A 14,271-nucleotide genomic window follows, 5' to 3' on the forward strand; every position below is an offset into this window, starting at 1 on the left:
ACCACTACACTCCAGCCTGGGCGGCAGAGTAAGACCCCGTCTCAAAAAAAAAATAGTATGTATTATGTGCTAGGTACTGGGAACAGAAAAAATAATATACAGCAGCCTGCCCTCAAGATGCTCAGATTGGGATGAGAAAAATATTTATAAACAATTACAAAAGAATGCGATAAAAATTAATTTAGGCTGTGACCACAGTGTATACATAGTAATCAGAGAGTATGGTCAGTTTTGGTTCTGCTTTTAGAATATGTGTTTGGAGTCACCAGAGATGTGACCCCTGAATGCTTCATGATGATTATTAGCCTACTAAAGGAAAAATTATAGAGAGGTGAAGGAGGCTCTACACTTAGAGGGCAGAGAGTGGGTTGCTGTGGCTCACATCTGTAATCCCAGCTACTTTGGAGGCTGAGGCAGGAGGGCTACTTGAGCCTGTGAATTTGAGACCAGAGTCAGCAACAGAGAGACCTGTCTTTAAAAACAAAACAAGGCTGGGCGCGGTGGCTCACGCCTGTAATTCCAGCACTTTGGGAGGCCGAGGCAGGCGGATCACAAGGTCAGGAGATCAAGACCATTCTGGCTAACATGGTGAAACCCTGTCTCTACCAAAAATACAAAAAATTAGCCGGGCATGGTGGCGGGCGCCTGTAGTCCCAGCTACTCCGGAGGCTGAGGCAGGAGAATGGCGTGAACCCGGGAGGCGGAGCTTGTGGTGAGCAGAGATCGCGCCACTGCACTTCAGCCTGGGCAACAGAGCGAGACTCCGTCTCAATAAATAAATAAATAAATACAAACCCCAAAAAGCCTAATTCAGTCAAAGCATGGGTGGAAGTCAGATTTGGTTGAGTAGCTGGGCGAGTGGCTCTCGCCTGTAATCCCAACACTTTGGGAAGCCAAGCTGGGAGGATCACTTGAGCCCAGCAGTTCCAGACTAGCCTGGGCAATACAGTGAGACCTCATCTCTACAAAAAATTAAATAATTTTAAGTCACCACTGGGATTACAGGTAGTGGCTCACGCCTGTAATCCCAGCCCTTTGGGAGGCTGAGGTGGGTGGATAATGACATCAGGAGTTCAAGACCAGCCTGGCCAACATGGTGAAACCCTGTCTCTACCAAAAATATAAAAATTAGCTGCGCATGGTAGTGCGTGCCTGTAATCCCACCTACCCGGCAGGCTGAGGCAGGAGAATTGCTTGAACCTGGACCCAGGAGGCAGAGGTTGCACTGAGCCGAGATTGCGCCACTACACTCCTCCAGCCTGGGCTACAGAGCGAGAGTCGGTCACAAAACAAAACAAAAAAACAGAAAAAACGCTGGGCAAGGAGCAGGTGATTATTAAGTGGTAAATCTGACAGTGAAAAGCAGTTAGAAAACGAAGTGGAGATTTTTCTCTCCTCCCTCACCCACCGAGGGTATGCTCAGGGTTTTAGGCTATAAAGGTACAGGCCCAGGGAACGAGTGAATAATAATAATGGAAGACTCATATGATGCTTATGTGCCAGGTACTATTCTAAGCACTTTGCATATATTAGCTTATTTCATACATAGCTGGGCCGGGCGCCTCACATCTTGGCTGAGGGGGAGGATTGTTTGAGCTCAGGAATCTGAGACGAGCCTGGGCAACATAGTGAGATTTCGTCTCTATTAAAAATAAAAAAAAATTAACTGGGCATGGCAGCGTGAGCCTGTAGTCCCAGCTACTAGGAAGGATGAGGTGGGAGGATCCCTTGAGATGCAGAAATCAAGGCTGCAGTGAGCCATGATAGTTCCACTGCACTCCAACCTGGGTGACAGAAGGAGAACCTGTCTCAAAAACAAAATAAAACAAACAGGCCGGGCACGGTGGCTCACGCCTGTAATCCAAGCACTTTGGGAAGCTGAGGCAAGCAGATCACCTGAGGTCAGGAGTTTGAGACCAGCCTGGCCAACATGGTGAAACCCCGTCTCTACTAAAAATACAAAAATTAGCAGGGCATGGCTGCGGATGGCTGTAATCCCAGCTACTCGGGAGGCTGAGGCAGGAGAATCGCCTGAACCCGGCAGGCGGAGGTTGCAGTGAGCCGAGATCGCGCCCCTGCACTCCAACCTGTGGACAGAGTGAGACTCCGTCTCAAAATAAATAAATAAATAAATAAATAAATAAATAAATAAATAAAAATAGAAAACAACAAAAACAAATAGGGATTAATAAATAGGGAGAAGCAGGCATAATCCAGGGCAGGCGAAGCCTCGGGGCCACGCCCGAGAGGCGTTTGCATTTTACCTTCAACAGTTCAAAGCCCTGGATGGCCAGGTTACCCAATTGTGGACTGCCTTGACTACTTAATTGAGTCAATCTAACCCCCACCTTCTCTCTCCTCTCTCTCCATTTAGCGGGTCACGTAGCCACTAGGGCTTCCTTAGCCTATCAAGCCACCTGGGGACTGAGTCATTCAGTCACCTATCTGGTAGTCACATCTGCCCCTGGAGTCATCCCTTTACTGGGCCACCTCGGCCCATCGTGACCTGTCACTTCTTGAGCTCCCTCAGGCCCCTAGGCTGGCCAGGTCGCCTCAGTGCCACGCCTCCCTGGCCCGCGATTCGGCCTGCACGTTACGCTTTGTTCCCAGAAGCAGGTTTTCGACACGCCGCTCCCTCTCGGCTCCAGCTGTTTTCCTGCCAGCGCTGGGAGACCCGGCAGCCGCAGCGCCCCCAGCGGCGCGCAGCGGCCCAGGAAGAGAGTGCCTACCGCCGGCGCCTCTTCAGCCTCCTCCCGGAACGCGGGAGCGGGCGCGACCAGCGCCCACCCAGATCGTGGTGACGGTGCTCCTCATTGGCAGCATTGTGTGACGCCACGGAAGGGCCCCGGCGGCCGCCGGGAGCCGGGGCTCCGCGCGTGCGCAGACGGAGCGCGCTGAGCGGAGGGGGAGGTGGCTGCCGCTTCTCCCGCGTCCGCCATTTTGTTGCTGTAGCTATTGGGAACGAGCTGGGCAAAACCATCCCGGAGGCGCGACGCTCCTTCGAGTTCGGTGCCTCGTGTGACGGCGGGGGTCGGTGAAGACCCGTGGAGCTGCGACGCCGGCGCGTTCCAGGCCGGGAGTCACTGGAGGCACCCCTGGGACGCCGAGCAGCCCGAGAACCCCGGGGTGGCCTCAGCTGCGGCTCGGCTTTGCGTGCCCTGACCCCCCGGCTCTGCCCTGCATTCCCGGGCGGCTCTCCGTGAGGCGGCCCCGGAGCAGGCGGGCGGCGTTGGAGGATGCTGCGGGCCTGGAGCCGAGAGGAAAGTGCTGGCCCAGCCCTCTGAGCGCTCCTCGAGGTGTGCGAGAGGCCCTTCCTCGGCCCCAAAGCCGTCTGCCGGGCTAAGGCGTGCAGAGCAGGCGAGGACAGCCGCCGCCCCTACCGCCGCAGAGTCCCCGGCCCGACACCATGTCCTCTGCCAGGTTCGACTCCTCGGACCGCTCCGCCTGGTACATGGGGCCGGTGTCTCGCCAGGAGGCGCAGACCCGGCTCCAGGGCCAGCGCCACGGTATGTTCCTCGTCCGCGATTCTTCCACCTGCCCTGGGGACTATGTGCTGTCGGTGTCCGAGAACTCGCGGGTCTCCCACTACATCATCAACTCGCTGCCCAACCGCCGTTTTAAGATCGGGGACCAGGAGTTTGACCATTTGCCGGCCCTGCTGGAGTTTTACAAGATCCACTACCTGGACACCACCACTCTCATCGAACCCGCGCCCAGGTACGCGAGAGCCCGCCCCGACCGCGGAGGAAGGTCGAGAACCGGGTCGGTCGAAGGGTGTTTGTGTAGGGGGGTGGGGCGCGCTTGAACCCATATTCCCCCCATTCTGAACCAAATTATTTTCCAGAAGGCCTTCCTAATGGAAAGCTAGTGTCAGGATCTAGGTCACTGGATAAGAGGATGCGTTTTTGTTTTTTGTATTTTCCTCATGAGGCTGTTTCTCAATGTCAGGAGGATGCGTTTTAAATGTTTAACGGGGGTGGCATAAAATGCACGCTTTTTGCCTTTCGTGACTTTCTCTGGGTGTAATACTGATGCAGGGATTTGCTGGTTTTCCTAAAAACCTTTTTTTTGAGACGGAGTCGCCAGGCTGAAGTGCAGTGGTGCGATCTCGGCTCAATGCCACCTCCGAGGGCCTCCCAGGTTCAAGCTATTCTCCTGCCTCAGCCTCCCGAGTAGCTGGGACTACAGGCTCACGCCACCACGCCCAGCTAATTTTTGTATTTTTAGTAGAGACGGTGTTTCACCATGTTGGCCGGGATGGTCCCGATCTCTTGACCTCATGATCCGCCTGCCTTGGTCTCCCAAAATGCTGGGATTACAGGCATGAGCCACCGCACCCGGCCAAAAACCGTTTTTAGCCATAGACTTCTTTGAGAATCTGGAGATAGCCGAGCACTCACCACCCAAGCCCCACCCCTCCCCGCCAAAGGCACGTACACACAAGTTTGCACACTATCCCAGGTTCTTGTACTCCCTCCAAATCTCTGAACTCCAGGTTAACTCCAGGACTGCAGCCTTTGTAACAGTCGACAAAATGAAACCAAAATATCAAAACTATATATTTGATACTGTGGTGCCAAGTTTGAAGCAGGCCAGACACCACCACTTTTATAGTACGTTAATCACAAAGATAAGGTGCATTGGCTTCAGCGAGGATATTTTTTGGAAAATGTATTTAATATTTTCTCCCCAAGGACCATTAGTAGGCCAGAGATTAGTCTGATTAATTTCCAAGGTGGAATTAGGCTAAAATGTTATTAAGGAAAATTTTTGAATTACACTGAGTTGTATCCTAGTTCAATTTCAGACATGCTTTTTGTGTTAAGTCTAATGACTTAGTATCTCTTATTTTTAAATTAATGCAAAGTGACCAAGTAGTCTCTTTTCCAAGTGAAATACATTATTTTAATTGATTAGTTGCTTTAATTTGCCTTAAGCATTTTAACAAAGATTTGTTTTTATTGTTGTGTTTGCCCTGTAACACTTTGATTTTATCAGAGGTTTCTTTTATTTAAATTATCCCAAATTTGAGTTGAAAAGTTGCCTAGAATTTTTAAAGTAACAAACTGGCCAGTTCATTTCTTAAACATCTGTTTTAAAAGGATTGGGTGTTGATGCAGTTTTTCCAGGGTTAAATGTTTATGACTTTATGGATTTGTCGACCGGGTATTACTCTAAACTTTAAACATTAAAAGCTATTATAATTAAGGACACGAACTGTTTGCATAGTGAGATAGGGATAGAAAAAGAAGCCATGATAGTATAATGACTTTAAGATTAACTACTGAACTAAATGGACTTTAAAAGTGGGCAGAAAGTGATTATAAATCAAATACTGTATAACAAAGACCAGGACACCAAGAATCTGATTGGTGAAACATGCGGTTCCTGGCAGATGCTGGTAGTTGCAGTCAACTTTGAGCACAATATAATTCCAATTTAAGGGGTTGAGAATCTTAGAACCCACTGTAGTGAGATTTGTAGTATGATTGAATAAATTATTCATCTCGTTTGTGAGAGTGAATTATATAATTAATACCAGGCATTCATTAAGCCATGCATGTACTTACGTTGAGGTGATGAATACTAATAATACAGCTGTTTCAAAAAGCGAGTTAATGGCGGGGTGTGGTAGCTCACGCCAGTAATCCCAGCATTTTGGGAAGCCGAGCCAGGCAAATCACGAGGTCAGGAGTTCGAGACCAGCCTGACCAACATGGTGAAACCCCGTCTCTACTACAAATACAAAATATTTGCTGGGCGTAGTTGGGGGCATCTGTTATCCCAGCTCCTGGGGAGGCTGAGGTAGGAGAATTGCTTGAACACGGGAGGCGGAGGTTGCAGTGAGCCGACATCGCGCCACTGCACAGCCCCGCGACAGAGTGAGGCTCTGTCTCAAAAAAAAAAAAAAAAAAGAAAGAAAGAAAGAAAGAAAAAAAGTGAGTTAATGGCTTGAATCTCTTTCTAGAGGGAGGAAAAGAAGTATGCTGCTTCTGTCTATCCACAGAATCGCCTCCAAATTTTCCATACATGCATGTGTCTTCTTAGAGAACAAGCATGTAATTCTGTTTTTGCCTCCTCTCGTCCTTCCTTTGCTGCAGCTCTACTAGGCTGCTCACTTATTCCCTGGTAGCCATCCTTCCTTACTCATACCTTTGTACCTTTGCACCTTTGCTCCAGCTGTTGGCTCTTCATTGACTGCCTTAACTACACCTCGCTCTCCATCTGTTGAAATCCTACCTGTTGTTCCAGTCCCTTCACAGATGATAGGGCCTTTCTCTGACCCTCCCCCTCACGTTCAGCTTTGTTTCTCCTTCTCTGTGCCCTCTGCCTCAGGCCTGTTGCTTTAATTTAGTTTTTCATTTTCCTAGGTATCTCTGAAGGAGATCACCATGCTGGGTGAATTAGATACTGACTGAATTTACTTTGTTATACTGAATCTTCGAATTGCCACTCCCAAGCCTGGTTTTCATGGCTTAGCCTTAACATGTTATTAGCCTTTTATAGAAAGCTAGTGACTACTAGAGCCTTGCCAAACGGAAAACTCAGTGTAATGCTTCTTCACATCCCAAACAGGATAAATTTAGTGGCTTAACTTTTCAGGCATCAAAACTGAGCTTTTAAAGCCAGAATTTAATACCTCTTGGCTAATATTTTGGTTTATCTTGCATAGCTAAAATTTGTAACAATAATGTCCTACTCGAAATTTAAGGACTGGTGGCTTGCATTGTTATAGTCTTATCCTTTTTATTGGAACGTTTCATAATTTTTAATTTTATATTTTTGTTCAAATGTTTATAAGAGAATTATAACCCAGCGTAGGTACTGGGAAGGATGTGTGACAGACATACTTTCTCCCTGTGGAACTCCTACTGTAGTGGAGAAGACAGACTGAAAAGTAGAAAAATAAAGTACTAGTAAGATTAATAAATGCTATGAAGGAAATAAACCAAGGCTGAAGGACTATAACAGGAGGGACCTACCCGGGGTGGTGTGGTAGGAGAAAGCATGAAGCTAAGACCTAAGAGTAAAGAAGAACCCTGCCTAGGCAAGGCTTGGCTTGAGAGGAGGGGAAGAGCTTACCAGGTTTAGGGAAAAGCTTATGGAGATGTCCTGAGGTGAGAAAGTCCATTGTGTTGGGAGTGTGTTGTTTCTTTCTCTTTTTTTTTTTTTTTTTTTTTTTTGAGACGGAGTCTAGCTCTGTTGCCCAGGCTGGAGTGCAATGGCCGGATCTCAGCTCACTGCAAGCCCCGCCTCCCGGGTTCACGCCATTCTCCTGCCTCAGCCTCCCGAGTAGCTGGGAGTACAGGCGCCCGCCACCTCGCCCGGCTAATTTTTTTTTGTATTTTAGTAGAGACGGGGTTTCACCGTGTTAGCCAGGATGGTCTCGATCTCCTGAACTCGTGATCCGCCCATCTCGGCCTCCCAAAGTGCTGGGATTACAGGCTTGAGCCACCGCGCCCGGCCTTTCTCTTTTTTTTTGGAAGATGAGGTCTCACTCTGTGGCCAGGCTACAGTGCAGTGGCCCAATCTTGGCTCACTGCACCCTCCTCCTCCCGGGTTCAAGTGGTTCTCCTACCTCAGCCTCCTGAGTAGCTGGGACTACAGGCGTCCGCCACCATGTCTGGCTAATTTTTGTATTTTTACTAGAGACAGGGTTTCACCATGTTGGCCAGGATGGTCTCCATATCTTGACCTCGTGATCCACCTGCCTTGGCCTCCAAAGTGCTGGGATTACGGATGTGAGCCACCCTATCTGGCTCGGGCGTGTTTCTTAAAGGAGAAAGGGGACATAAAAAATTAGTTTGGAGATAAAGATGAAGGTCAGGAATTGGGTTTTTATTTAAAGTGCTGTGGGCTCCAAGGAAGGAATTTGAGGCAGAGGAGTGACCTGGGGCTGTTATTGTAATCCAGCTACAAAATGATGGTGACTAATAGTGACAGTGGAACTGTGACTTGGAGGTGCCTATTTTGGAGATAAAATTGATTTGCTGGTGGGTGGGGATGAAGGGAAAGGGAAGAAGGGATGATTTGGTATGTTTGTAACTTTGTATCTTCTGTGTTTTTATCTTTAACTGCTTTTTGTATTTGTGATATTCCTATGATGGATTTCATTTCACTTTATATATTTTTTGAGACCAAGTCTTGCTCTGTCCCCCAGGCTGTAGTGAAGTGGTGTAATCTCGGCTCACTGCCACCTCCACCTCTGGGGTTTAAGATTCTCCTGCCTCATCCTCCCTAGTAGCTGGGATTACAGCATGCACTGCCACACCTGGCTAATTTTTGTATTTTTAGTAGAGACAGGGTTTCACCATGTTGGCCAGGCTGGTCTTGAGCTCTTGACCTCAAGTGATCCACCTGCCTGGGCCTCCCAAAGTGCTGGGATTACAGGTGTGAACCACCGCACCTGGCCTAGCTCTAATGTTTTTTATTTAATAGGGGTTGTTTCCAGTTTAACAACAGAATGCTTAAGAAGGTAGCTTGCTTTGTTTGACATTTTCCATTTGTCGATAGATACATTCAGGCTACAAAGAAAAATTAGAAGAAATAAAATTTTGCCATTAAAAACTAAAGGAGGTTGGCCCTTCAAGAAAATAATGTATTGTACTCAGCAGACTTTGGGCATTGCATGCACCTAGTAATATGGAACCAACATTGAATCAGAGAGCTCTATCATGCTTCTGAGGAGCTTACTGGTTACTTTTTTTTTTCTCTTTTTGAGATGGAGTCTTGCTCTGTGGCCCAGGCTGGAGTGCAGTGGCGGGATCTTGGCTCACTGCAAGCTCTGCCTTCTGGGTTCATGCCATTCTTCTGCCTTAGCCTCCCAAGTAGCTGGGACTATAGGTGCCCGCCACCACGCCCTGGTAACTTTTTGTATTTTTAGTAGAGATGGGGTTTCACTGTTAGCCAGGATGGTCTCAGTCTCCTGACCTCATGATCTGGCCCCCTGGGCCTCCCAGAGTGCTGGGATTACAGGCATGAGCCACCACACCCAGCGTTTTTTTTTTTTTTTTCTTTTGAGACGGAGTCTTGCTCTGTTGCCAGGCTGGAGTGCGGTGGTGCGATTTTGGCTCACTGCAACCTCCGCCTCCCTGGTTCAAGCGATTCTCCTGCCTCAGCCTCCCAAGTAGCTGGGACTACAGGTGCATGCTACCACACCCGGCTAATTTTTGTATTTTTAGTGGAGATGGGATTTCACCATGTTGAGCAGGATGGTTTCTATCTCTTAACCTCAGGGGATCTGCCTGCCTCGGCCTCCCAAAGTGCTGGGATTACAGGCGTGAGCCACTGCGCCTGGCTACTAAAAAAAATAAATAAAATGTCAGCTGTGCTTGGTGGCTCATGCCTGTAATCCCAGCACTTTGGGAGGTTAAGGCAGGAGGATCGCTAGAGCCCAGGAGTTCGAGACCAGCCCTGGCAAGATAGTGAGACCCCATTCCTATAAAAAAATTTAAAAATTAGCTGAGCATGGTATCATGTGCCTTTAAGTCCCAGCTACTTGGGAAGCTGAAGTGGAAGGATTGCTTGAGCTTGGGAGGTCGAGGCTGCAGTGAGCTATGATCGTGCCACTGCACTTCAGCCTGGGCAACAGAGCCAGACTTTGTCTCAAAAAATGAATAAACGAATGAATGTAAGTTGTATGTGTTTAATTTCCATGCATGGTAAAGCAGCTGTGGGAGAACCGAGAAAGGGTGCTTAGTCTAACCTGAGAGCCCAGAAAAGGAGCCTCACACACCTGTGAAGTAGAAGCCAATCCCTGAAGGGACAGGAGGAAACAAGCATGGTTGTGCCTCCTCCTTACATCCCCTGTTCTAAATATTTAAGAACTCAAGTCTAGACTTCCATAATTGGGAATAGGGGAAAGGATTGCCAGTAATTTTAATCAGCATAGAATTCAACACTGTGAATAAACCCCTTTGCATTTCTCCTGACCAGTGGTTAAAATCATATGAATTTGATTCAGATAAAATACAAGAACATGGCCGGGCACAGTGGCTCACACCTGTAATCCCAGCACTTTAGGAGGCCAAGGCGGGCGGATTGCCTGAGTGCAGGAGTTTGAGACCAGCCTGGGCAACGTGGTGAAACCCCGTCTCTACTAAAATGCAAAAAATTAACCGGGCATGGTGGCGTGCTCCTGTAGTCCCAGCTACTCGGGAGGCTAAGGCAGGAGAATCACTTGAACCGAGGAGGCAATTGGGGGGGGGTGGAAGTTGCAGTGAGCCAAGATCGTGCAGCTGGACTCCATCCTGGATGACAGAGGGAGACTCTCTCCAAAAAAACAAACAAAAACCAAGAACACTGTGCTTATGCTGAGAATGGAATCTTGTCCAGTTAAGAGTTGTGTTCCCAGCCGGGCGTGGTGGCTCACACCTGTAATCCCAGCACTGTGGGAGGCCGAGGCGGGCGGATCACGAGGTCAGGAGATCAAGACCATCCTGGCCAACATGGTGAAACTCCGTCTCTACTAAAACTACAAAAATTAACTGGGTGTGGTGGCATGCACCTGTAGTCCCAGCTACTCTGGAGGCTGAGACAGGAGAATCGCTTGAACCAGGGAGCCTGAGGTTGCAGTGAGCCAGGATTGCGCCACTGCACTCCAGTTTGGGCAACAGAGTAACACTTCGTCTCGGAAAAACAAAAAACAAAAACATTATTTTAATTATTTCAGATAAGTAAAAGGGGACACAGCCTATTATTGGGGAATTCAGATTAACTTGAGTTGAATCTGAGCTAAAATCATAACAGGTTAGGTGGGGCCACTAGGCACATAGCAACTCACCTGGAATGAACGTGAGAAGAGGCTTTGAAGGCACACTCAACAGTATTCGAATTCTGTCACACCAATTTTCTGATAGAATTAAACCATAGTTAGGTAATTCAAATATCCGAGCTTTTATGCTTTCGGAAACAGAAAAGGAGGGAAATTGGAAAGGGAATTTCTTTGATATATGGAGGCCTACTATATACCAAAACTCACTGCTAGACTCTTGGCATCTACTGGAAGTAAACCATGTTTTTGTTTTTGTTTTTTGTCTTTGAGAAGCTTGGTCTATTGAAAAAATTAAAATAGAATGCCATGACAGCTTAAAAGCAAAGGTCATCAACTGTACCTGAGAGGTGGGGAAAGGCTTGAAAGAGGAGATGCTCTTCAACTGATTCTTTTTTTTATTTGAGAGGAGTCTTGCTCTGTTGCGGCCCAGGCTGGAGCGCAGTGGCTGGATCTCAGCTCACTGTAAGCTCCGCCTCCCGGGTTTATGCCATTCTCCTGCCTCAGCCTCCCGAGTAGCTGGGACTACAGGCGCCCGCCACCCCGCCCGGCTAGTTTTTTATATTTTTTTTAGTAGAGACGGGGTTTCACCGTGTTAGCCAGGATGGTCTCGATCTCTTGACCTCGTGATCCGCCCGTCTTGGCCTCCCAAAGTGCTGGGATTACAGGCATGAGCCACTGCACCCGGCCCTCAACTGATTCTTTAAGGATGAGAACAAGTATACGAGGTAGAAGAGGTGGTGGCAGTGCCTGCTGGTAAAGACACAGTTATAATTAATGTAAATGATGGGCGGGAACCTAGGAAGGAAAGATAAAGCCAACTTGTAAAGGGCCTCCTGTGCCTTGTAAATGAGTTTAACAATGGGAGCCATCTAAGGTTTTTAAAAAGAGAACTGTCAAATTTTAAAAGGAGAACTGATGAGTTTTACTTTTGAGAAACTGCTCTGGGTGGGGAAAGATCTGAAGGACTAATTCTCTTACTAGAGAGGGACCCTGAGAAGCTGAGCCAAGGTCAAATGCCATAGGAATGTAAAGTGGCACATAGAAGGTGAGGGAAGAGGTATGATGACTTCAGAGAGGATTGAGTGGTACCTTTGAGAGAAGAGAAAGGGATCAGGGTGGGGGGTGATTCTTTTCAACAGAAAGAATCTTTCTTTGAGGTACCTTCTGGAAGCTAGGTGGTATTCAGCAATCTGATGGGTTTGTTATTGAGAAGAGAGGTAAGGGCTGAATACACATAGATTTGGGAATCTCAGCTTAGATAGGATCACCCAGAATGAGCAGGCAGAACAGGAATAAGTAGAGGAAGAGAAGCTGTGGAAGGAGTGGCAGCCACAAGCATAGGAGGAGGAGCCATTAGTGATGCCCTGAAAGCCCAGGGACAGAAGGAAGGGGACCTTGGCGTTAAATGCTGGTCAGTGATAAAGAATGGTGGTTACTGGCTGGGCGTGTAATTTTAGCTAGGTGCAGTGGCTGGTTCACATCTGTAATCCTAGCGCCTTGGGAGGCCAAGGCAGGTGGATTGCCTGAACTCAGGAGTTTGAGACTAGCCTGGGCAACATGGTGAAACCCCATCTCTAGGCTGGGCGCGGTGGCTCAAGCCTGTAATCCCAGCACTTTGGGAGGCCGAGACGGGTGGATCACGAGGTCAGGAGATCGAGACCATCCTGGCTAACATGGTGAAACCCCGTCTCTACTAAAAAATACAAAAAACCATAGCTGGGCGCGGTGGTGGGCGCCTGTAGTCCCAGCTACTCGGAAGGCTGAGGCAGGAGAATGGCGTAAACCCAGGAGGCGGAGCTTGCAGTGAGCTGAGATCCGGCCACTGCACTCCAGCCTGGGTGACAGAGCGAGACTCCGTCTCAGAAAAAAAAAAGAAAAGAAACCCCATCTCTACTAAATTATAAAAAATTAACTGGGCGTGGTGGTGTGTGCCTGCAGTCCCAGCTGCTCAAGAGACTGAGGCAGGAGAATCGCTTCAACCTGGGAGGCAGAGGTTGCTGTGAGCCAAGATAATACCACTGCACTCCAGCTTGGGTGACAGAGCAAGACTCCGTCTCAAAAAAAAAAAAAAAAAAAAAAGAAGAATGGTGGTTAAAAGTAGTTTCACTAGAGAAGTACTTAGCTTATCTTGGAATTGAATTTTTTTTTTTTTTTTTTTTTGGAGACGGAGTCTCGCTCTGTCGCGCAGGCTGGAGTGCAGTGGCCGGATCTCAGCTCACTGCAAGCTCCGCCTCCCGGGTCTACGCCATTCTCCTGCCTCAGCCTCCCGAGTAGCTGGGACTACAGGCGCCCGCCACCTCGCCCGGCTAGTTTTTTGTATTTTTTAGTAGAGACGGGGTTTCACTGTGTTAGCCAGGATGGTCTCGATCTCCTGACCTCGTGATCCGCCCGTCTCGACCTCCCAAAGTGCTGGGATTACAGGCTTGAGCCACTGCGCCCGGCCTTTTTTTTTTTTTTTTTTTGAGACAGTGTTGCTCTGTCGCCCAGACTGGAGTGCAGTGGCGTGATCTTGGCTCACTGCAGCCTCCACCTCCCAGGTTCAAGTAATTCTCCTGCCTCAGCCTCCTGAGTAGCTGGGATTACAGGCGCCCACCACTACGCCCGGCTAAGTCTTGTATTTTTAGTAGAGATGGGGTTTCACCACATTGTACCAGGCTGGTCTCTAACTCCTGACCTCAGGTGATCCACTTGCCTCGGCCCCCTGATGTGCTGGGATTACAGACATGAGCCAGCCACTGCACCTAGCTAAAATTAATTTTTCTACCGGTGTTTTTTGTTTGTTTTTAACTGTGAAATATTTCATACATGGAAAAGAGTAAGGCGGCCGGGTGCGGTGGCTCACACCTGTAATCTCAGCACTTTGGGAAGCCAAGACGGGTGGATCACTTGAGGTCAGGAGTTGGAGACCAGCCTGGCCAACGTGGTGAAACCCCATCTCTACTAAAAAGACAAAAATTAGCCAGACATGGTGGTAGGCACCTGTAATCCCAGCTACTTGGGAGGCTGAGGCAGGAGAATTGCTTGAACCCGGGAGGTGGAGGTTGCGGTGAATTGAGACTGCACCACTACCCTCCGGTCTGGGTAACAGAGCGAGACTCTGTCTCAAAAAAACAAAACAAAACACAAAAAAAGAGTAAGTCTGGGCACGTTGGCTCATGCCTGTAATCCCAGCACTTTGGGAGGCTGAGGGAGGCAGATCACTTGAGGTAAGGAGTTTAAGACCAGCCTGGCCAACATGTGAAACCCATCTCTGTTAAAAATACAAAATTAGCCGGGCAGTAGTGAGGCCCTGTAATCCCAGCTACTGGGGAGGCTTAGGCATGAGAATCGCTTGAACCCGGGAGGCAGAGGTTGTGGTGAGTCGAGATCACACCACTACACTCGAGCCTGGGCAATAGAGAGACTCAGTCTCAAAAGAAAAAAAAAAAGAAAAGAAAAAAAGAAAGAAAAAAAGTATATGTAAGCTGGGTGTGGTGGCATGCACCTGTAGTCCCAAA

The 14,271-nt window shown here is 48.4% G+C and overlaps 1 protein-coding gene and 1 long non-coding RNA gene across 7 annotated transcripts in view; both read left to right on the top strand.

Moving 5' to 3' along the window:
- The first annotated feature begins 2,880 nt into the window (after positions 1-2,880).
- Positions 2,881-14,271, top strand: part of CRKL (CRK like proto-oncogene, adaptor protein) — a 47,918-nt gene continuing 36,527 nt past the window's right edge. For 5 of the 6 annotated variants that reach the window (XR_013398560.1, XR_013398558.1, XR_013398561.1 and 2 more), the window contains exon 1: positions 2,881-3,717. Coding sequence is in view for 2 of the 6 variants with exons in the window: in XM_077948177.1 (XP_077804303.1) it covers positions 3,407-3,717 (311 nt within the window). In the remaining 4 variants the exon portion in view is untranslated. 6 annotated transcript variants of the gene reach the window in all.
- LOC144331956 (uncharacterized) lies at positions 8,142-13,907 on the top strand. The gene is made up of 2 exons (XR_013399576.1): positions 8,142-8,604; positions 13,750-13,907. It is a non-coding gene; the product is annotated as an uncharacterized LOC144331956 (long non-coding RNA).

Source organism: Macaca mulatta, chromosome 10, assembly GCF_049350105.2.
Source record: "Macaca mulatta isolate MMU2019108-1 chromosome 10, T2T-MMU8v2.0, whole genome shotgun sequence".
NCBI lineage: Eukaryota > Metazoa > Chordata > Mammalia > Primates > Cercopithecidae > Macaca > Macaca mulatta.